The sequence below is a fragment of the Rhinolophus hipposideros genome, assembly GCF_964194185.1.
Source record: "Rhinolophus hipposideros genome assembly, chromosome: 12".
Lineage (NCBI taxonomy): Eukaryota > Metazoa > Chordata > Mammalia > Chiroptera > Rhinolophidae > Rhinolophus > Rhinolophus hipposideros.
In genome coordinates, this window is record NC_138058.1 from 11408152 (window position 1) to 11431772 (window position 23621).

At 46.1% G+C, this 23621-nt stretch overlaps 1 protein-coding gene across 6 annotated transcripts in view; it reads left to right on the plus strand.

Annotated features, from left to right (window-relative positions):
- The window catches only part of CRACDL (CRACD like), a 112047-nt gene that overhangs the window by 37247 nt on the left and 51179 nt on the right, over positions 1-23621 (plus strand). For all 6 annotated transcript variants that reach the window (XM_081069699.1, XM_081069700.1, XM_081069695.1 and 3 more), the window contains exon 2: positions 23422-23501. In XM_081069699.1, the coding sequence (XP_080925825.1) occupies positions 23432-23501 (70 nt within the window). In that variant the 5' untranslated portion in view covers positions 23422-23431. The remainder of the gene's footprint in view (positions 1-23421; positions 23502-23621) is intronic.

A 23621-nucleotide genomic window follows, 5' to 3' on the forward strand; every position in this document is an offset into this window, starting at 1 on the left:
TGGGCTGGGGAAGGCTGGGCCTCACACGTCTGAATGAGGCCATCTGAAGTTGTGTCTAGTGCTGAGCTGAGCCAGCCTGCCTGCCTGGTCTTAGGGTTCCCTGGGGAAGTTCTGCCTATATCTCACAGCCATCAGCACTGCCAAGGGGAAGGGCCACGGAGAGCTGACAGTTCTGCTGGCTCCCCAGTTGTGCCAGGGCCAAGGACACCTACCCGTTCTCGTTTGCAGCCTTGTCTGATTTCCTGATTAAAAACAACCCTCCCGGAACAGGGAAGTCTCCCAGTCTTGGCTTACAGGCACTGCCTATGTGGCAGGGAGTTTGTCCTAGCTTCTCACTGACTGGCAAAGGGACCAGGCCCTGGCTTTTCTGGGTCTCCATTACCTCCTCTCTCAGGAGCGGTTTGGATGAGGTGGTCACTGTGATTCTCTCCAGAAGTTCCATTTAACAACGTTATTATTCTGGGAGTTAGAGTTCGGGATGGTGGCCTAGGCACACAGATCCACTTTCCTCCTTCTGTGGGTCCCAGTGAAATGATAAACGACCAGGTAAAAAGAAGTGCAGTCACAATACCCTTAGTCAACCAGAAATGCAGAGGGGCCCCTAGAAGGTGAGAACACATGGGGTTGCCATGCAAACTGGAGCACAGGACGCTACAGCCTAAGACCCTAAGGAGAGGATTTCGTGGGAGCCTTGGGGAAGCTCCATGTGGTTAAACAAAGAATTTCAACTGCACGTGTGGCAACTACCCCCCAGGCCCTCCCTACCCCCGCCCCCCACACCCCAACACCTGCTGCAGAGTAGAGGAGTCCAGAGCAGGTCTTGCCTCCAGGATAAACCCTGAGAGCATTCGGTGAATACAGTGGGCAGTCTGCCCGCATGGGCTCCGTGCTGGTACTGGGTGTGAGAGAGAATCGTGGCACAGCCTGAGGTGCTAACTGAACACACATGGAGAACAAAACAAGGAAGGACAGTGCTGTCGAGGAAGGAGTCAGACATCACATGCCTTGTGCCCAGAGTATAGCTTTGGCAGTGGTGACAGAATCCCCAGCTGTCAGCCTGTCAGCATGTCCCCCCTACCCACCATTTTCAATCTAATTGCAGGGGGCACAGCCCACCATCCCATGCGGGAGTGAAACCAGCAACCTTGTTGTTAAGAGCACACACTCTAATCAACTGGGCCATCCGGCTGCCCCTCAGCAACTCAGCTCAAGGTGCCATGTTCGGTCTTAGTTGTGGAGTGTGCAGCTCACTGCCTTGTGTGGGAATCGAACTGACAACCCTTTTGCTCAGAGCTCTCACTGTAACCAACTGAGCCACTTGGCTGCCCCATCATTCTTGATTTTAGTGATTTCAGCCTTTTCTCCATTTTTCTTGGTCAATGTAGTTAAAAGTTCGTCAATTTTGTTGATCTTTTCAAAGAACCAACTTTTGGTTTTGTTGATTTTCTCTATTGTTTTTCTATTCTCAATTTTATTAATTTTTCTATACTCTTTATTACGTTTTTCTGTTTGCTTGCAGTTCAGTTTGCATTTTTTTTCTTATTCTTAAGGTATAATATTAGGCTATTGATTTGAGATTTTTTTTTTTAATTGGGGAAGGGGAACAGGACTTTATTGGGGAACAGTGTGTACTTCCAGGACTTTTTTCCAAGTCAAGTTGTTGTCCTTTCAATCTTAGTTGTGGAGGGTGCCGTTCAGCTTCAAATTGTTGTCCTTTCAGTCTTAGTTGTGGAGGGCGCAGCTCAGCTCCAGGTCTAGTTGCCGTTGCTAGTTGTAGGGGGCACAGCCCAGCATCCCTTGCAGGAGTCGAACTGGCAACCTTGTGGTTGAGAGGATGCACTCCAACCAACTGAGCCATCCGGGAGCTCAGTGGCAGCTCAGCTCAAGGTGCTGTGTTCAATCTTAGTTGCAGGGGGCGGAGCCCACCATCCCTTGAGGGACTCGAGGAGTGTTCAACTTTGTGGCAACCTTGTGGTTGAGAGCCCACTGGTCCATGTGGGAATTGAACCGGCAGCCTTCCGAGTTAGGAGCACGGAGCTCTAACTGCCTGAGCCACCGGGCTGGCCCAATTTGAGATCTTTTTAGTAACAGGCATTTACAGCTCTACATTTCCTTACAAACACTGCTTTAGCTGGATGATTTTAATCTTTCTAAATGTATTGAGACTTGTTTTATGACCTAAGAAATGGTCTATCCTGGAGAGTGTTTAAAGTGACCTTGAGAAGAATGTTATTGGGTAAGAGTTTTAGAGATGTCTATTTGGTTTAGTTGATTCATCATATTGTTCAAGTCTTCTATTTCCTTGTTGAGTTTATGTCTAGTTGTTCTATAACTGTTGAAATGGGGCATTGAAGACTTCAACTTTTACTGCCTAGTTGTCTGTTTCTTTCTTCAATTCTGTATTGCTTCATGTATTTTGGGGCTCTGTTATTAGGTGCATATATGTGTATAATTGTTAAATCTTGATTGATTGACACTATTATCATTATATAATTTCTCACTTTGTCTCTAGTAATTTTTGTCTTGAACTCTCTTTTGTATAATATTAGTATAGTCACTTCATCTCTGTTTTGGTTGCTGTTTGCATGGTATATTCATTTTCCATCCTTTCACTTTCAAGCTATTTGTGTCTTTGAATTTAAAGTGTGTCTCTTGTAGATAGCATATAGTTGAAGAATTTTTTAAGTCCATTCTGTCAGTTGCTGTCTTTTATTTGGACTGTTTAATCCATTTTTCATTTAATGTAATTACTACTAAGATAGGATTTACATTTACCATTGTGCTCTTTGGTTTCTGTATGTCATACCTTTTTTGTTCCTTTTTTCTTCCATTGCTGCCTTCTTTTGTGTTAAATAGATATTTTCTAGTGTACTATTTTAATTCTCTTGTCATTTCTTTACCTTTTTAAAAAGTTGTTTTCTTAGTAGTTGCCCTTGGGGATTACAATTTACATCTTAATTTATAACAATCTAGTTTGGATTAATACCAACTTAAATTTAGTAGTATATAAAAATTTTCTTCTCATATAACTCAATTCCCTCGCCCCTTTCCTATGCTTTTGTTGTCACACAAATTATATCTTTATACACTATGTGTTCAAAAACACAGAATTGTAGTTATTGCATTATGCAACTATTTTTTAAATTAGGGAAAAAGAATTACAAATGGTAATGCATTTATATTGTCTTTTATAGTTACCTATGTAATCACCTTTAGTGGTACTCTATTTTTTCATGTGGATTTGAGATACTGTCTAGTTCCCATTAGTATATCATGTAGGGCAGGTTTGCTAGTGACAATTTCTCTCAGTTTTTGTTTATCTGGGAATATTTTAATTGTCTTATTTTTTCCCCTAATTCAAAAATAAGGTCCGGCCCAGTGGCTCAGGCAATTAGAGCTCCATGCTCCTAACTCCAAAGGCTGCCGGTTCGATTCCCACATGAGCCAGTGGGCTCTCAACCACAAGGTTGCCGGTTCAATTCCTCGAGTCCCGCAAGTGATGGTGGACTCTGCCCTCTGCAACTAAGATTGAACACGGCACCTTGAGCTGAGCTGCCACTGAGCTCCCAGATGGCTCACTTGTTTGGAGTGCATCCTCTTAACCACAAGGTTGCCGGTTCGACTGCCGCAAGGGATGGTGGGCTGTGCCCCCTGCAACTAGCAACGGCAACTGGGCCTAGAGCTGAGCTGCACCCTCCACAACTAAGACTGAAAGGACAATGACTTGAAGCTGAATGGTGCTCCACAACTAAGATTGAAAGTACAACAACTTGACTTGGAAAACAGTCCTGGAAGTATACTGTTCCCCAATAAAGTCCTGTTCCCTCCTGTTCCCCTTCCCCAATAAAATCTTTAAAAAAAATCTTTTAAAAAATACATAAGGTGAAATTGATATACATAAAATTAACCATTTTAAAGTGAACAATTTGGTGGCCTTTGGTACATTCACAATGTTGTACAACCTCTATCTAGGTCTAAAACATTATTTTCATCCCAAAAGGAAACTCTGTACCTGTTAAGCAGTGGCTCCCTATTCTTCCATTATTATAGGATAGTTTTACTGGATTTAGTGTTCTTAGTCAACAGCCATTTTCCTTCAGCACTTTGAACAGTTCATTCCACTGCCTTCTGGTTTCCATGGCATTTGATGAGAAATCAGTTGTACATCTTTTTGAGGATCCTTGTAGGTGATAAATCCCTTCCCTGTTGCTGCTTTCAAGATTTTCTCTTTGTCTTTGGCAATTTGATTTTTTGTGTTTAGGTGTGAATCTCTGAATTTATCCTACTTGGAGTTCACTGAGCTTCCTGGACATACCGTGTTTCCCCGAAAATGAGACCTAGCCGGGCAATCAGCTCTAATGCATCTTTTGGAGCAAAAAATTAATATAAGGCCCTCTTTTGGAGCAAAAAATTAATATTAATTATATTAATTAATTATATTAATTTTATATATTTTTCATATTTTTATATATAATTTTTTATATTTTTATATTACTTAATTAATTTTTTGCTCCAAAAGACACATTAGAGCTGATTGCCTGGCTAGGTCTTATTTTCAGGGAAACACAGGATGGATTAGTGTTTTCCTCAAAGTTTGGAGTTCTTCAAATATTCCTTCCACACCAGTTCCTTCCTCTCCTTTTGAGACTCCAAATATGAATATGTATGCTCAGTGGTGTCCCACAGGTCTTTGAGGCTCTGTTCATTTTACTTCATTGTATTTCTGTTTGTTTCTCAGACTGGTTAATCTCAACTGACCTGTGTTCACTGAATCTTTCTTCTTTCAGTCCAGATCTGATATCGAGACTCTCTAGTGATACATTTTTTACATTTCAGTTATTATACTTTTCAACTCCAGAATTTCTATTTGGTTCTCTTTTATAATTTCTATCTCTTTATTCATATTTTGTATTTGGTGAGAGACCATTCTCATACTTTACACATGGCTTCCTGGTTCTTGGAACACTTTTAAAATAGCTGCTCCTCTTTGAATTTGTCTAGTAAGTCCAGCATCTGGTCTTCCTGTGCATTGATCATACTTTTTGTTTTATGTCTTGTAATTTTTTGTTGACCGTTAAAAAAATATAATGTGGCAACTTGGGATATTAGATCCCCTCCCATTCCCCAGTGTTCGTTATTTATTGACTTTACTGAACTAAGTCTATAAAGTCTGTATTTTTTGTCATGTGTGGCCACTGATGTCTCTGCTTGGTAAGCTTAGTACTTAGCTAATGATTGGACAGAGACTTTCTTCAACATTTAGAACCAGTTGTCCTCTCAGTTTTGCTCAGGGGCTGTGCATGGCTGGGGCACTCTGTCAACACTCAGCCAGGTACTAGCCACCTCTGTCTAAACCTCACTTTTTACTTGCACAGAGCCTCGAGGTCAGCTGGAGATGAGAGTAGAGGGCCTCCTCAGTTCTTTCCCGAGATTGTGCACAGCCCTTTATGTGGTCTTCTAGATTCCCAGAATACGTTGGGCTTTTCCTTTTAAGCATTTTAGTTAGTCGGCAGTTGTTTGCCCCAGTTGTCATCTAGTGACTCAGTGAAGGTAACTACCTGCCTTTAATTGTTTTCAATAAACACCGCAGTGAGAGGAAAGGGCTTTTTACACTGGGTGAGTTCTGGCTGAGGTCAGAGTGGGGTTTTCCCTTTTGCAATTGGAGGTTTTCCAGGGAACCACCAGACAGGACAAATAATGATAGTTCTGAGAGGGAGTGAAGCTTCAAATCTCCATTCTAGTTCTTCTCCTCCTAGTGGCTGTCAGGCTGCTAATTTGCACAGTAATTGTGAAGCTGTTGGTTTTCAATTGCCACAGAACTTACTGTTCTTACCAAGATTCAGCCATTTCTCTTGAATAAATCTCCATGGAGTGCTGCAAACCTTTGCTTATTTTCCAGAGTTCTGATGAGGTCGATTCTCTCTCTCTTGTTGGTGTCAGTTTTCTCATTGCTTTTATAGAGATGAGATTTTGGGGGGTGGGTGGCCTTTGTGCCACCATTTTTGCTGATGTTAATTGCTTTTGCTTTTATTGTTAAAAGTATTTTGAATCCCATTGCATGTTCGGTGCCATTAATTGTGGTTAGCTAAGAGAGCTCAGTTTTGCCACTAATTCACTGTGTCCAGGGCAAGTTACAGATTCCATTAGCCTCAGTTCTGTTGCTTGAAAAATGGAGGGTTGCCAAGGGAGAGCTCCAGTTTTTACGACCTCTGAAACCCTGAGCTTCTAAAGGCCATATTTTCATCTACATTTCCAATTCTTCTTATGCAGCTTTACCGTGTTGATTTTTAAAAATTCTTACCACAGCCGATCATAATTTTTGTGATAATTATTTCACTCTGAGTTGTAAACAATCTTCCAATAGCATCATGGTGGTGCTTGGCTGTTATTTATTCCCGCTGAGAAACTTCCTGCTGAGAAGATGCAGCTGCTATATATTTTACAATAATAAAATAATGGCGCTGCTCTTCCCTCCTATGTCCCCAGCCTTGGTTTGGTAGCTTCTTAGCAGGAAATTGAAGAAAAGACCTTTAGTTGGCCCTAGGACGGGGTCATGGTGTCAAGTCTGGAGGTAAGATGCCCTATTACCTGAGCCGCACAGCTTATGATCCCTTTGACAGTTGCTGAAGAATTGACTCAACCACAGATTTCAGTCACTCCCTTGACTGTCATGTCCGTAAACTGCAGTCCCTGTACTGGGCTCCAGCTTTCTTCTGATAGTCCTGTAGTGCAGATGCCTGGTTGCTATGGGCACGTACACCCTCCCCACACTCCTGCTTTCCATGTCAGGTGCCCTCTCACTGTCCTCCTAGTAAGGTGAAGCCCTCTCTGTGATCACTTGTCCCAGGTTCGAGGAAAGGGCACAGAGCCTGGCACCACTCTCTGGAAGGCCCCGATTCATCCTCCCATTTTCCAGGTCCCTGTGGGTAGCGATCAGAGCATCACCCTTGCTTTCCTCTTTCCATGGAGGTGGGGCTGGGTGACAGTGATGGGGCAGGATGTCCTGGCGGTGTGGCCAGGCAGACTGGCTTTCTGTTACTGTGGAAGAGGGTGGGGTTCCAGGTCACACCACCAAACATCTCCTTCTTCACCTGCTTCCAGCCCTCCGTGTCCCTTTGGCCTGTACATGGAGGTGGTGATCGGTCACTGGCTCTGTCTGTCCATTGCCCTGCCCTGCCCCTCTGTGCCAAGCCCTACTCCTGGCCCTGAGAGCTGTGCAGGCCTCTGCGTCTTTTGGCTGGTGCAGGTAACTGACTTCAGATCCAGGCTCTCTCAGACTCGGTGCTGCTTGTCCTAGCAGGAAGGGGCAGGTGTTCCTGGCCGGAACAGGCAGATTTTTTGCCCTGTGCTCCCAAGGCCTCCTTAGCACCAGGTTCCAACCCACAGGTCCCCTGGCGCCCTCTGCTGGCCTGTGTCTCCAGACGGATGGGGCAGCTGATCCACAGGTGCCTGTACCTCGCGGCACAGGCTGCTCCCCAGACACAGCACGTCTCCTGTGGGCGGCACTGTTTCCAAATCTCAGTGAGTTGGGGACGGGACAGCCAGAGCAGGCCTTGTGTGGAGGTGGTGTGGGTGTGTGCCCATGTGCTGCGTTCTGAGAGATGCCAGAAATAATGGTGAGCATGAGCCCTGCCATTAGCTCCCTGCTTCCTTTATGCATTATGTCATCTGGTTCCGTCCTTCATACTCGCAGCCTGTGCGACAGGCCCTGTGATAGGTGAGAAACCAAGGTCCAGCTGGTAAGCAGCAACCAGGACTCCAGTGCGGACAGCGGCTCGGAGCTCTTTCTGTTCTGCTCAGGCCCACGTATCTGGATGGAGGACGTTATCACTTGCAGTCAGTCACACAGGGTGTGCATTGGGTTAGTTTGGTGTTGTGCAAACGTGCTCTTCCCAAGGTGGCATGGGACTGGTGGGAGCAGCGTGCTGCCGCCTCATGTTGAGTGTTTGCTGTGAGCGGCGCCCCAGGTACAGGTGTCAGGCCACCAATGTGGGCGCCTAGAAACGACTTGGTTTTCCTCCAACTCAGCTTCATTTCCACTTGGAGCTGCCAGTGGGGCCTGGCCGCCAGCCTTAGTCTCAGCCCTTGTGACATTTCTTTCAACTTTCAGCACCCAGTGGGCAGCATGTCGGTTCTGGGCCACAGCCTGTGGTGCAGTGAATGGCTCAGGGCTTGGAGTTTGCTCATTCTGATGGTCACTGAGCTGTTCAGGGGTGACTCTGACACAAAGGGACCATGGCCCTGCCCCATGGGAATCTACAGTAACACACCCTTCCCTTACTGATCCCTGCCTGATCGTTTGCCCCAGCCTGTCCTGGGTTCAGCTGTCCTGAAAGTTTACCAGCCCCTCATCTTATAGATCTAAAAATAGAAACAAAGCATGTCCAGGCATTTCCAGAGGTTCAAATGGTTTAATGTTGCTCACCCAGCCCCTGTTTGCTTGGGGAATTAGTTGGGACTCTTTCCTTTGCAAATAAGGCTTGCAAAGACTCGTTTGGCTTTTAAAACACCAGAGAGACATACTTTGTGGCTCAGGTAACTGGAAGGTCACAGAGTGCCGACTTCAGGAACAGCTGGATCCAGGACTCCAAACAGAGTCCCCCAGTGCATTTGCTTTGTTCCGCTTCATCTCTTGGTGCTTCTTGCCTCTCTAGACTCACATCCTCCCAGACCCAACAGAAAAGAAATATTCTCCTTCAACAACTCCGTAAAGGCCCAGAACCTCACTCCCCTTGGCCTGAAATGAGTCACATGCTTGTGCCTGAAACCACCGCTTTGCCAGAGGGTAGAACTGCAATGGCCAGCTCAGGCCGGGGCCGTGTTCGTAGCTCCGGTCTTGGGCCACAACGTGTACGAAGAGTCAGGCCTTGGCAGGTTCTCAGAGGCCCTGGGTGTCTGCGCCTCAGTGAGCACAGTTCCATCGTTCTGGGAGAGTAGCCCCCACTGCTCGGCAGTGCCCAGGAGCGGAGTTCCCTTTCTGCCACTGATATCAAGGGACATACATCCTAAGCGGTCTTTAACCCCCTGGGATGGGTTCTCATTGTTAGGGGGCTGCAGTCCCTCGGTTCTCCTTTGTTTGACCTTCAGTGGCACAAAGGAAAACCTTCTGTTACAGAGACTGGAGCACTGGACACAGAACCTCTGCTCCCTTCCCTTCCATTTTCTGCTTTAGATCCAGCACCCCTACTGTTCCCAGGCGCTCCCTGAGGGCTGGAAAGCATCATGGCCCTTCCTCAGGAACTCCAGTTGTCCAGCCCTTCCGAGAGCAGCCTCGTCACCATCAGAGGCTGGACCTTTCTAGGCTGCCCTAAGCCTGCATGGGAAGAGTGCCTCTCAGAAGGGGGCTGATCAATAAAAGCGCCCTTTCCCTACCAGTGATGCTGTGTGCCCAGGTCCCACCGCCGGTCACAGATCAGGCCACACTGGTGGCTCTGGACACTTCCGTCGCCTGGATGGTGCCGGCACCAAGTTCGTGGCAGCTCCTTGTCCTTGTGGCTGAGCCCTGCATCATTAACCATGGGGAGTGTTTCCACAGGTGCCCCCGCTGAGGGCCTATCTAATGATGCGAGCTGCACTCAGAGGCCTTGACACGCCCCCAGAACAATGGTTCTCTACCCTGGATGCATTCTGAAATCACCTGGTGGGGGGGTGCTTTAAAAATATACTAACACCTGGGCCTCACTGCTGGCAGTTGGGCTGAGGCATGACCTGAGTATCAGGAGTTTTCAGAGCTCCCCACGTGCAACCAGGGTGAAGAACAACTGATCTGAAGCAGTACTTCTCGAACTTGAATGTGCAGTGGAGTCCCTTGGAGATGGTGTTCCAGGGAGATTCTGGGTCTGCAGGTCTGGGGGGAGGCTGAGGGGCACACCTCTGAGCAGCTCCAAGGTGCTGCTGAGGCTGCTGGCCCTCAGGCTGCACTGTGAGTGGGAGGGGACCTGGCATTCTGTCCCTGAGGCCTCCACACGCCCCCTGTCAGCTGGGTACATCGGTCTGGGCCAGTGCCGGCTGGAAGGACTCCATCCCACTGGGCTGCCTCGCCAGACACAGCTGCCCAGGTGGCTTCAGGCAGGTGCCCAGGCTGCCCCGAGTGATGTGTCACCATGAAGCCATTAGGATCCCTGGACTAGCACTGACTGCCGTCCCCAGGGTTCTCCAGGCACAGCTTCTCCAGGTTGGTTGATCGGAGGGCAAGTGATCGGAGGGGGGCAGTAAGTGTGCCCTTCTGCCTTACCTTTCCTCGTGGTGATGAAAATGAAGCATCAGGAAAAACTTTAAAACTGTATTTAGGTCCGTAACCATCTGTTGGGATCTAATATATGTTCTCAGTGCTGTGAACACACAGCTGCTTTCCACAAAGCCTGGACTTTGTTAATAAGCTTACAGTCTCAGGGCAGGAAGGAACGTCACCAGCTTGGAAAGTGAAGAGTGGGGGAATGTGAAAATTAACACAACAGTAGGTTTATGCTCTATAGTGCATATGTACTGGTTGTCTAAATAAACTATTTCAAAGTTAACTTAAAATGAAAACTAAGGGTTAACACCTTTCTAGATACTAAACTAGAAAGGTGGTTTCAGACCTATAAAGGCATTAAAATAATCTTACCTGTATTTTTACGCAACTAAAAAAAAATAAAGGCAAACCAGTACAAACATAGAATTTGCTTTCAATATTTTACAATTTCCTCAAAGCTTCGCATCTGACTCCAAACCTGAATATTCTCGTAGGTCAGGCAGATAGCAGGAGCACCTGGCTGCTTTTGCTTTCAGGTACAGGAAGCCAGGTTGTGGGCTCGTGCTTGACCCGGGATCAGGCTGGCTGATGGAAAAATCTGAGTGTTGACCAAAGCAGGCAGGCCACATTTACGTCGTGACAAATGGAGTCATGTGTCCCGGGTTCCTGTCATGTTTATTTTTTATAATTGCAGATACTTGCTCCGTGTGGCACCTCTTTATTTCTGTCCTCAGTGCCTCAGTCCATTTCTTTAGTCTCCCGCAGCGTGTCATTTCCCAGTGATTCTCGATGCTCTGTCAGTCATTGCTGTCTCTCTGTATGTTAGGCCACACAGTCCTCGAGCGTGGTTCTGCCCAGTGTCAGCCAGCTGAGAGAATGTTGGGACCACAGCCGACTCTCCCAGACGCGCCGCATTCCCTCGTGCTCTGTCCCTGACAGGTGGGGCCTTCGCCTCTTCCCTCTGTGAGAAGTAGCAGGGACAATTGTGCATAGCAGTTGACAGACATCACTGTTATCCCCTGAGGAACTCACCGTTGGAGATGGTAAAGCCAGGAGTGACTACGTTCCTGGGTTGCATTACTGGGAATGCATTACTTGTGTGAGAAAAAGCAGGGAACTAGGAGTTTGGAAGTCAGGCGTTGTCTAGTTGTGCCTTTGCACTAACTAACCGTGAACCTGAGTGAGCAGCCGCGTCTTTGTCTGCCCCTGTGTCCGCATCTGCTGAGTGAGGGCCTGGACCACACTGTCTCCTGTGACTTGTGCTATAAGTGGCCTGGGGGCCATGCCCATCCTTGACAGTGAGGTGCGTACCGTAGGCAGCTGTGTAAAAGCGAAAAGCACTCTGGGAAATGACGGTGCTGGTATTTCTGCATATGTGGTTTGATCTCATGAGATGCTTATTATGTGAACCATCTTTGCCCCATAGTACATGGAACCCAGGTAGGAGTGAGATGAACAACAAGGCATCTGGCCAGTCCAGATTGGAATTGTTTTGGGGAAAGATACCTTAACATCCTCCTAGATGGGTCAAAGGACAGTTGCCTTAATGAGCAGAGGGTCTGAGTCAGTGACTCCTGTTGGAAGCAACACTGAAACGTAGAAAACACCAGAACCTCTGCCACCTCTAAAACTGGGGTGATGGGGTGACAAATGGTGACAATGACGTGCTGACCCCAGAGCAGAAGGCACCACTGGCTGCATCACCCCTTCCAGGGAGCCCTGGAATCACTTGCTCTTTTCCGGAAGTGACCAACCCCATGTGGCCTGAGGCAGAGTGACTTCTGCCCAGCCCAGCAGCTTATGCAGCCCGCCTGTGGAGCCCCAGCAGGGCACTGCCCATGCATTTCATTTTGGTGTTCCCATAGAGTATGCCCAACTGGAAAGAATTTGAAAAACTTTCAATGTGGCTACATGATCTACAGCTGCTCTTTGCACTTGTTTGTTTGTTTGTTTGTTTTGGCTAAAGATCAATGTAACTCATGGTGATTGTTGGGCTCTTTATGCCATCACTTTGGGATATTAACAAGAAAAGGACACATCGCGGGCAGGTACTGCTTGTGAAGGTTAACGGAACAATACACAACAAAGGGGCGCAGAAAGCATCTGTCATCCTGTGTTCCAGTATGTTTGTAACCTCCTTCCTTATAGACGTTATTTGATTTCCTTGAGTTGTATGAATTCCGGCGCAACATAATGATTTTCTTTGTTTTCTTTGTAACACACATGTACACATATACTGAGCGAGAAAGGGGAGCAGAGGGTGGAGGTGGTGGTGATGGGGTGGGGGGAATGAAGGGAAGGGAGAAGGAGTGGGGGAGAGGATTAGGATTAGGAAAGAGAGCATTTTACTCTCAATATCCCATGCCAGTAACTTGGGTCCACGTGGCACAGTCTGTATACCTGGTGTGGAGGGAAGGCAGCAGAGATGAAAGTTAAAGGCCCTTGGAATTATTCCTGTTACCTAAAGGTCAGCACCAAACGGCTTGCTCTTAGCTGCCAGCCTCGCCATGGGAGGGGATCTGCCGAGCAGAGGCCAGTGCTGTCTCACCCTGTAGCACGTGAGCTCCCAGAGCATTTTGCTTCTGTCACAATAGTACACAGTGGCGTAGGGCTATGGTGTGATGGAGATCCATTTGCTCAGTGTAAGTAAACAAATTGCGTGTCCTGTACACCACAGGGAAAGTGCCCAGTATGGCGGCCTCTGTCGATCCAGGTGGTTTTCACATCTGCACATCCTGTGGGCTGCACATCACACGGTCTTGGGGAATTGATGTTGTGTCTTCAGCAACACACATCCTGGCAGTGTGAGGGATGCTTGGGGACTTGGGACAGGCAGTCACCCCACCCCGAGCCTCACTTTTTTCTTTTGTTACATGGGGACAGTAACCCAACAACGTACGGATCCCTTGTGAACACAGACCTTTGTGCTGTGTGAAGCCCCATGCGTGGAAGCCATCATCATGGTTATTATTACATAAAAAAAATACCGGTAATTATTCTACCTCATTGTCTGATGCTGCCTCTTTTGAATGGTTCAGAATAGAATGGTGGTGTTATGCTTCCTTATTAATAGGCTTTGCAGCGTGACTTCCTACTAAAAAAAAGTCTGCATCTGCCGTGCTGTAGAAATGCCAATCACACATGGAACGTCCTCTATAAATGATGCCTTAAGAGCTTTCTTCTGTCATTATTTTTGGTACACATACATAAAAAGGGGAGTTTATTACCTCCCTCAACTCATGAAGTTAAGAATAAAGCAGCCCTAATAAATCTTTCCTGTGCCCTGGGCTCTGGTGTCCCATTTGTCGTGTGTGTGTGTGCAGCCATCAGCACAAGGTACAGCTGTCACTCCAAGATTGAAAGTTTCCAAGTCAGACAGCATCTTGGCAAGATACTCTCAGCATTAGAATGAATGTATATTATATTTTCCCAAGAATTATGCAGATACAATTTCTTCACAAACCAAGGTTATGGAGTTTGACGCTCTTAACCCTTGCCTGTTTTTGAAATGATGGTTTTGTAAGTCCCTGATAATTTTTTTTTACTCTAATAACCTAATAATGTCTAAACTAATGTTTTACAAATCTCCTGTGAAAACATTCACTTCTGGATGAGTGAAACACTTTACTCCTGCGAAAGCCATCAAGCATCGCAGTCTGAAGCATGAGATTTTTTGAGCAGTGTTCATGAAGGCTTAGGCTGCCTATGGGAATACAGGTTCTCGTGTGTGAGTATATGCATATATGCCGCATTGGGCAGCTGTACACACCCCTGGCGAAGTAACTATCAATTTGCCCATTCACAAGGGCTCTGAATACCATGAAATCAACTGTTAATGTAAGTTTCAGAAAATGGTGTAGTTTGTCTTACGTGAGATTCTATCATGTGCTTATAAACTGTCCTGTTTATCTTGTGGATGATTGAGTTTGTTTGAATGGAGCTCTCTGTTGTTTCTTTGCAAAGAAACAGCCTAGTGAGTTCTGGCCCAGTGACTCATGGTCTCTGGATGTCCTCACTCTCCCTGCCCAGCCCATGGCCGGAGGGAAGCCCAAGGGTGGGAACAAGGCATCTGGAGCGGGGACGTCCCCTGCATCCCTAGTCCTTCACTCCCAAAGGCCATTGAGCTTCAGCTCTGCGTGGTTATAGGGTAGGTGATGTCTAAAGGAGGACAAAGGACAAGAAACACTCAAGCTAAAGAAATGTGACGTAGTTTAGCCAAGTCATGGATTTTGAAGGAAGTTTCTCCTCAAGTTGGTGGCATGTTAGGTGGCCTTGGGAACTAAGGTTTAATAGTTGATGCTGTCTCATTTTTATCAGGAGATGACTCGTGTGTCTAGCAGGTGCTATAAGTGCCTCTGGTTCATTCATTCATTCATTTAACAATACAATAGGGCCTCACTTAAGGTCAATAGGTTCTGTGACATTAAGCAAAATGGCACATAATGAAACCTGTTTTACCACAAGCTAATTGATATAAACAAGAATTACGTTCTTGCAGCACCCCATCAACGTTATAGCAGAATGATGTTGAACAAAATGACATTATTTAAGGACCTGCTGTATTTATTGAGCTCCTACTATGTGGAAGTACCATGCTGGTCCATATTCCCTGTCCTTAAGCAGTTAGTCTTCAAGTTTTACACACTTAGCAAGATAGGGAATGACTCACTCTCTAGGCCATGTCTAATTTTAGTTTGTTTTTTAAAATAAGATAAACAATTACAGAGCACTAGGAAACTTCTAAACTGACCACCCTCTAAGTTCCTTTAGTCTCCCCTTCTGCTCTACTCAGAACCCTAAGACTCGGCATCTGAGTTCTCTGGTTTCAGCCTTTTGCTTATGAGATTTCTTTGCTTTTTTTCCTCCCATATGTCATAGTACATCTGTCCCTTTCTCCTCCCTGTCTTTTATGACAGGTGGACAGAGAAGGTTTTACACAGACACATCGAGGTGTCTGCTTCAAAGGCCTGGAGGTTCTCTGGCACCTTCGAGGACCAATGGTTGGCCGTGGTGAGGTCCATTCTGGACACCACTCCACTTTGGGGCTGTGCTCTTGAGGGCGGTAATATCCATCATGAAGCAGTAAGCTGGCCCAGTTTTCAAACAGGGATTTCTCACAGGAACTTTGCAAGCATGACACATTGCATTTGCCTCAGTAATGTGAAACTTATTTTGCTAAGAAAGGTACAAGCAGATTCTGGTGACTCACTAGAAAATAATAGTTAAGTCACAGTTTATTTTTGGCTTTTTCCCCAAGAAAAGGAAAAAATTGATAAACGTATAGGGAATGTAAGCGTGCTTAACTCTACAAAGGGGAACTGGATCAAAGTCGTGGAGATATGCAGGTGATTAAAACCGGTAAGTCCTGTGGACCAAAGGTCCAGGCATTCTCACAGTGCATTGTGGGAGGTCCTGAAGGGGCGTGTCAAGCTTCTCGGGGAAGAGGAATAGAAGCTGCTATCTGAAGGATGAGTAGGAGTTTATGAGAAGGAAGTGGAGCATAATGGCAGGGAACAGCACGTTTGAGCAGAGGGAACGACATCTGCAAAGGCCCTGGGCTGGAAGGAAATGGAATGTTGAGGGGGGAGGGCGAGTAGGGCCACAGCACACATTTATGCCATTGTGCAGAGAGCCTCTGGTTGAAGACCAGGCTGCCTACTCATCTCATCCATATTTAGATTTACCCACATGTATATTGCTCTCCGTTCCTACCCACATCTCCAAGTTTCCACCTGAGATCACACCCTTCTTCCTTTAATATTTGTTTTAGTGTGGGATTGCTGGAGACGAATTGTATCGTGTCTTCTTATCCAAAAATGCCTTTATTTCACCTTTTTTGTTTTCTGGTAACACTTTTCTCTCAGCAGCTTTATAGACATATTAATTCGTACCAAGGAGTTCGTCTGTTTAAAGTGTGTTGTCAGTAGGTTTTAATATATTTACAGAATTGTGCAACTATGAACACAATCTAATTTTAGAACAAATTTATCTGCCCCTAAAGAAACATTGTGGCCATTAGCCCTCACTCCCCGTCTCCCAGCACCCTACTCCCCAGCCCTAGACAAACACACATCCGCTCCGTCTCTAGGGATTTGCCTATTCTGGATATTTACACATATGTTAATAATTATCATATTTTCCTAATGGATTACTAGCTGCCTCTGAGAGGTATCACTGATCTGAAAGTTGGTGAGTACAAAGACCCTGGAGATGACGCAGGACGGAAGCAGGCCCCTGCCAGGGACAGAAGGCAGAGGGAGGATGTTGGAGGGGAAGTGAAAGGACATCAAATGAAAGAATTTTTTAACCTAGCCGCCCCTAAAGCTGACCTGATGTAGGTTAGGTCACCTCCTCCAACCAGCCGAAGGAAGCGCAAGGTGAGCTAACGGTGACTGTCAGCCTTTCTACAGCTCTCTGAGGCCAGATCAGCTGGTATTCAAAAGTCTCAAAGTCAGGATACTAATGCCCATTGACCTTGGTTATTATAAATTTAATAAGTGCTTCCCTCAGCAAGTGTTTTTGAATATTTTGCCCCACAGGGCTGCCCTCTTATAATGTTACGTATCTGGCATATTCTCCTTCGATGATCCATGTCTGTACTTACTTCTTTGTGGCATCACATCACCGTATTGGGTGCTTTTTTGGCTTACATTCTAGACCACTGAGTCCTCTGCCCTGCTCCCCTGAGTTGCAAGTGCTCTGCCATGTATTTTGTTTTCTCTGCCATGGCCTCTCCTTCTATTTTGTATTCTGGTGAATAGTTTTGCCCCAGCAGCTTATGACAGACCTTCTATAAAGACAGAAAGATAGACAATTGGACTGGATGTTACTATCCAGTTAGTCTTCAAGGACTTAGGTGGCAGACACATTGATCAGTAGGCCACTTGGGAATGGTGGGCGTCGAGATGCTATGACATCCATCAGAAACACCATACGGTCCTGGAGACGGGACTGGTTGTGTGACTAGTAGATAAAAGCTGGCTAGAGGCAAGTTATGTCTCCAGGGGATCTGAAGAGAACAAAAGAGTGGTTGCCCATGTAGGATGTCAGGAATAGTCTTTAGTCCCAAGGGATGTGAGTTTAGTTATTGTTCCCATTTCCAGGAAGGCAGCAGCAGTCTTTCCCACGCACCACCCACCCAAATACACACACCACTCTACATGCTCAAACACATCCGTTAAATGGGGGCTGAATGGTTTTCAAGTTAGGCTCTGTTGTTAGGTGCTCATATGTTAATCAAAGAATGGTCTTTAGGCTCACCAACACTTCTGAAGTTCAAGAACAACAGGTGCGTTACGTGGCATATCTGTTGGTTTATTCATTCTGTCTGTTAGGCACATTTTTTTTTTTTAGTTGGGGAGGGGGAACAGGACTTTATTGAGGAACAGTGCATACTTCCAGGACTTTTTCCAGGTCAGGTTGTCCTTTCAATCTTAGTTGTGGAGGGTGCAGCTCAGGTTTAGGTTCAGTTGCTGTTGTTAGTTGCAGGGGGCGCAGCCCACCATCCCTTGCAGGAGTCAAACCGGCAACCTTGTGGTTGAGAGGACGCATTCCAACCAACTGAGCCATCCGGGAGCTCAGCGGCAGCTCAGCTCAAGGTGCCGTGTTCAATCTTAGCTGCAGGGGGTGCTGCCCACCATCCCTTGTGGGAGTCGAGGAGTTGAACCAGCAACCTTGTGGTTGAGAGCCCACTGGCCCATGTGGGAATTGAACCGGCAGCCTTCGGAGTTAGGAGCACGGAGCTCCAACTGCCTGAGCCACTGGGCCGGCCCTCTGCTAGGCACTTTTTGTGGTCAAACGCCCCATGTGAAGATAGAGAAGGTAGAGCCCTTGTGCCCTGCTCCCTCTAGGAAGACGAGCAAGCCCTAAGACCCTGAAGGCTCTCTCAGTGTTATCTGATTTTTAGGAACATTGAAAAGTAAAAGACTCCACTGGTTGGATGATCGTTTCAAGACAGGTGTCTGGAAGTGGTGCTCGGCTCTTCAGCTGATTTGGCACAGGAACACTGACTGGTATTCAGATTTATTTTGATTTGCTTTTAAACAAAATAAACTACATTATGGATCTGTTAAGCTTCTTAAAAGTTGCTTAATTTCATATCACTCACCGTGGGATCCTCAGATACAGCCACACAGGTCAAGGAGGAATCAGCTTCCTCCACAGCAAGCAGCCACAGGCGCTGGAAAAAGCGTAAAAGAAATGCACACAGATTGGCCTTACCAAAATGCCTGCACTTCTGTGCAAATTTACCTCTGTTATTCATCTTTTTAAAAGTCCCGTTGCTCTTTGAAGAAGAAAACAGTTTCTTTCAATTTTCATGTAGATCGAGAAGAGTCACAATAGGATGATTTACTTTTTACAAAGTCGGGCATCAGTAATTTCCTGGACGACTTCCTATGTCTTCTGTTGGATTGTAAAACTAGATCCATTTCTGGAACCTGATCAATGACTTTACTGTTGCTTTTCGTTTCATCTGTACCTGGATCTGTCGTCTCCAGAAGTTCCCTGGGTGTTGTCACCTGTCCGGTTCCTGTGTTGTGCTCAGTTCCGTGCTCCAGTCACTGTCCTAGGTGCTGAAGAGAGCAATGGGTGTGCAGGCATGGAGCCCACTCTCCCAAGCACACAGTGTTGGAAGGGAGGGGCATGTTAGGCAGACACCTCACCAACGAGTTCTCGTGGACAGCCTCAGTGAGTGTTGTGGAGAAAGGTGCGGGGGCAGGGAGAGAAGCCCCCAGGGTGTACCCATGGCCCGGAGGGTGGTGTGGAATTAGCGGGTCTGCAGGGGTGAACGCTAAGGCTTTCATGCATAATTACATGCTCAGAGGTATGTAATCAGGTTACAGATTTTTTTTCCATATTGTGTAGATAAACATAATGGATTGAAACTTTTAAAACACCACTTTACAATCTATTCTCGTTCCTCTCATGAATAAGCTCTTGTCAGCTTTTTCAGTATAAGCTGCATCAAACAGTGGCATTCTTCTGTAAGCTGGGAAGAAGCCTGTGGTTACAGTTAGGGTTCAGGGAGAGGGAGTGGGCCAGCTCCCCCTGGGAGCCTTCTTGGATACAAGACTCCTCTGGGTTCTGTGGGCACCCAGATACACACTGATGAGTGCTGTGAACTGCTGGAGGGGCCGGAGACTCAGTACCCTGTTGAGTTAATTAGAACTCCTGAAGGGGCCCCTCAGGTCCAGATTGAAAGACTAAGTTTGCCTTTACTTGGACTTGAGCTGTCAGAGCAATAGTGTCGGGCGGGTAGGGGACAGCAGCTGGGGGCCGGGGAGGGGGACGATGGGGCAGCCTGACTTGAACCTTGAGTTCCAGTGAGAAGCAAAGGGATGTGGGGAGATAGTGGGTATTTGCCACATGGCCTTTCTGATTATGGCTTGTCCTTGAAATTTCCTCGGGGAAGGGGAAGTCATTGGGCCCAGCAGACAAGATATCCCATTGTACCAGCAGCGGAAGGTTTTCACGTGGAGTGTCCCAGGGAAGGGGACCGTCCTCCATCGGCACACTCTGCAATCTCAGAGGGCCGGCGGCCTCCAAGGCCTGGAATTTTCATCCACTACTTGGTGGCAGTTTTACTCGTGGTCCATCAGGCTGCAGGACACTGGGAAGCTCTTGATCCAGGCGTCTTGATCCTTTGACTAATAACGGTGGCTATGAGGTGAGCCATTTGCACAGGACACTGTCTGCAGGTGTGCTGCCAGGCATGTGTTTCTTTCTGCATCTGCGCAGAGACCTGAGCATATGGTGAGGAACAAGCCACGGAAACCAACCACGGTCCTCAGCAAGTACTTGTGTGTACTGTGTTCTCACCATCCCAGGGAGTTAAAGGATTGTTATCCCCATTTTGTAGATGAGGAAACTGAGGCTCGGTGTGGGTGAGTGTTAGGCTGAGGGCTCGACCCCAGGACTGCCTGACTTCCAAGTTGTGGCCCCTTTTCTCTGTACCCTGTTGACTCTTGTGAAGGTGTTTGGAGCATAAAACACAAGCAGGTTTTAAGGTGAGGTGAGCCTGTGTAGCTGTCCCTTCATGTGTGGAGTGGCTTTTGCCTCCACGTGCGAGTCTGTCAGCAGCCTTGGCATCTGGTGATGCTCTCTGCGCCTGGGCCCCAACAGGATGTACCTACAGAAGGTGAGGACTGGGCCGTCCTCTCGTACCTCCCACATTCCTGCCTGCTCCTGAACCTTCTGCCCGCTGTTGCTGTGATAGCAACAATGTCATCCAACCCAGGAGAAGCAAGAGCAAGCTTCTGGATCTGCTCCACACTCAGTGGGTGAGGCGCCCTTCACACCCACATTCTTGTGCACACACCCTCACATGCACCTCCATGCACTTCCCAGCACTTCCCAGCAAGGAATGTTTGATTAAAATGTGTAGAGGTGAATGGACATTTTGAAGGGAACATCATGGTTTCTTTCTCAGGAGCATTAGGTAACGTATCATGGCAGCCACTCATCCCTGCCCTCAGGCTTGGATATCCTGTCAGACCTAGCGGATGGGCTTCTGGGATTTCATCAGCCTCTGGGCCCTGGCCCGACCCTGGAAAGGGACTGCTTGGCCGGAAGAGTCATTTCGATGGGAGATTGGTGTCTTTTGGATGTCCCAGCTTCCCTTAAGCCCCTCTGGGCACAGCTCAGGACTCTCCCCTTCACTGGGGCAGCACCTGCACGAGGCAGGGACCACGTCAGTCTCACCCTTCACTGTCCCCCAGGCCTCCCAGATGCCTGTCCATCCGTGCCGGGGTTACAGTCAACCTGAGCACATGAGTGCATGCAGTCAATACAGGACGTGTACCAACCTACGTATAACATGGGGACGTCAGTTGGTGTCTTTGCTTTGCCACTTTGGGTCAGTTAATCAACTTACCAAATATAATATGTGGTCAGAGTTCCAAAATGGGAATACTAAAAGTTCTTGAGGATTAAATGAAGTACTTCAGATGATATGCTACCTGCTTGATAAGTAATTGCAATGGTGGTTAAGTCCAAATTCAAGCAACAGAAAGTGCTGGCCCTTGTACCTTCTAGCTCAGTGGCAACTGTGGAGGATGGTACTCAGGGTCAGAGTTGGTGGCTCTTTACCAATCCCCACCATTTTCACTCTCCTGCTTGCTCCTCATATTTTCCAGCTTTTCCTTCTCTGCTGCCTCTTCCTGCAAATGTGCTGGTAGCTGCTCCCTCCCCTCACAGTGTCATTGAGCAGCACTGGGATCAGGGATTTTGATAAGATTGCACCGAATTTGTAGATTGCTTTGGGTAGTACAGATATTATAACAATATTGTCTTTTCATCCATGAACATGAGAAGTCTTTCTTTGTATCTCCTTTAATTTATTTCAGCAAACTTTTATAGTTTTCAGTGTACAAGTCTTTCCTCATCTTAATTAAGTTTATTCCTAGGTGTTTTATTCCTTTTGATGCTACTGTGAATGGAATTGTTTTCTTAAGTTCCTTTTCAGATTGTCCATTGTTAACGTGTAGAAACACGACTGATTTTGTGTGTTCATTTTGTGTCCTGCAACTTTGCTGAATTCGTTTGTTCTGGTAGTTTTGTGTGTGGAATCTTTAGGGTTTTCTACATATAAGATCATGTCATCTGTGAACAGAGATCATTTCACTTTTCCCTTTTCAATTTAGATGCCTTTTATTTCTTTTTCTTGGTTAATTGCTCTGGCAAGAACTTCAGGTCCGTAATATGTTGAATAGAAGTGGTGAGCGTGGACTTCCTTGTCTTGTTATTGAACTTAGAGGAAAAGGTTTTATTAATAGTTTGCTCCCCGTTTGAGTATGGTGGTTGTTGTGGGCTTTTCATGTATGACCTTTATTATGTTGAGGTAGTTTCCTTCTATTCCTAGTTTTCTTTAGTGTTTTTTATCAGGAATGATTGTTCTGTATCAACTGAGATGATTATGTGGGTTTCCCCCCCTTTATTCTGTTGACCAGACATTTTATGAAGCCAAATTATGTGAAAATTGAGAGGCAAAGTTGATGAAGCCTTGTTCACTTTGTAAGGAATTGACTGGTCAGGAATTGGGTATTTTGACATTAATATTAAAGGAGACCCAGATATGAGACTAGCTCTGGCACAGATCTGTGACTCCTTTCCTCTGTTAAATATTTTCTTGTATTTCTCCCATCACTTCCCGTTATGTGATGTGTACAAGTGGTAAATGTTAATTGGTTAATTAAATATTTGAGCTCCCTTTTTAAGTGTGAGGATGCATACTAACTGCCAGGAAAAAATAGCTTTCCAAATAAATGGTGAGTTAGTATGAGTTGGGTAGAGTGCACTGTTTAAAAGTCAGCTATGGAAGGCAAGAACACAGTTAGTTCGATATTCTGTAGCAGGAATATTGACCAGTAATCATTTATTTGATATCCATGAAGAGTCAGAGATATTTTATTTAGGAAGAAGCCAATGGATGAAATAATAATAATATCTGGGATGATTTGCTTTGAAATAACCTAGTGAGAGTGGGAGAGGGAGAACGGGTTAAAATAAAACAAGAGTGACCGTATATTAAATTCATTATATATTCTTTGTGCTTTTGTAGCTATTTGAACTCTCTCATAATAAAAAATTTTTAAAAGCAATGTAATGTAAATCAATGATGGTGTGGCTTTATATTGAAATATTGTGTAGCCATTACAATAACACTTAGGAAGAATTTTAACGATGTGGTATAAGTAAGAAAACCAAGAAGTCAGTCTTCCTAATACAGTGTGTCTGCATGCACACACAAATATTGGCATAGAAAACATATGGGGAAGGAAGTACGTTAAAACATTAACTGTGGTTATCCTTGGTTGGTGGGACTATGGGTGGTTTTCATTCTCTTTAGCTTCCAAACTTTCTACAGTAAACAAGAGAAAAACATAATTTCTGAAAAACTTTTGAGAGAAAGGAACCAAATCTGTATTTTGTAAATTGGCGCAGCCTTTGTTCCAGTTATCTATGTTCTGTTAAATTGCTCCGGTCAGTGATTAGATAAATGCCTACATGATTACTCATCTTGAGCTGTGGACATGTTTTGGGCTGTCCTGTATTTCGCCCTGGACTCTGTCTTCTCTGGAGTGTGGGCAGGAGAGGTAATGGGCGAGAAGCAGTCACCACCACCATTTTATTCACTGTTAACTTCTGTTAAACATGTTTCCTTAACATGCATTTCCATCTGGTTTTAGTGAGCTGGACATGATTTCCACGAGGATGATGGACTTTAAGCTTCGGGAGGCCGCGGAAGGCCTTGGGGAAGACAGCACAGGTAGGCCCTCACTTACCCTGCTCTGGGAAGAGTCCTCCTTGTTGGGTTATGGGGCAGGGAGAGGGGCTGATGGAGCCAGGCCTTTGGCGTTCTCTTCATGGAGATTGGGGCTTCAGTTCA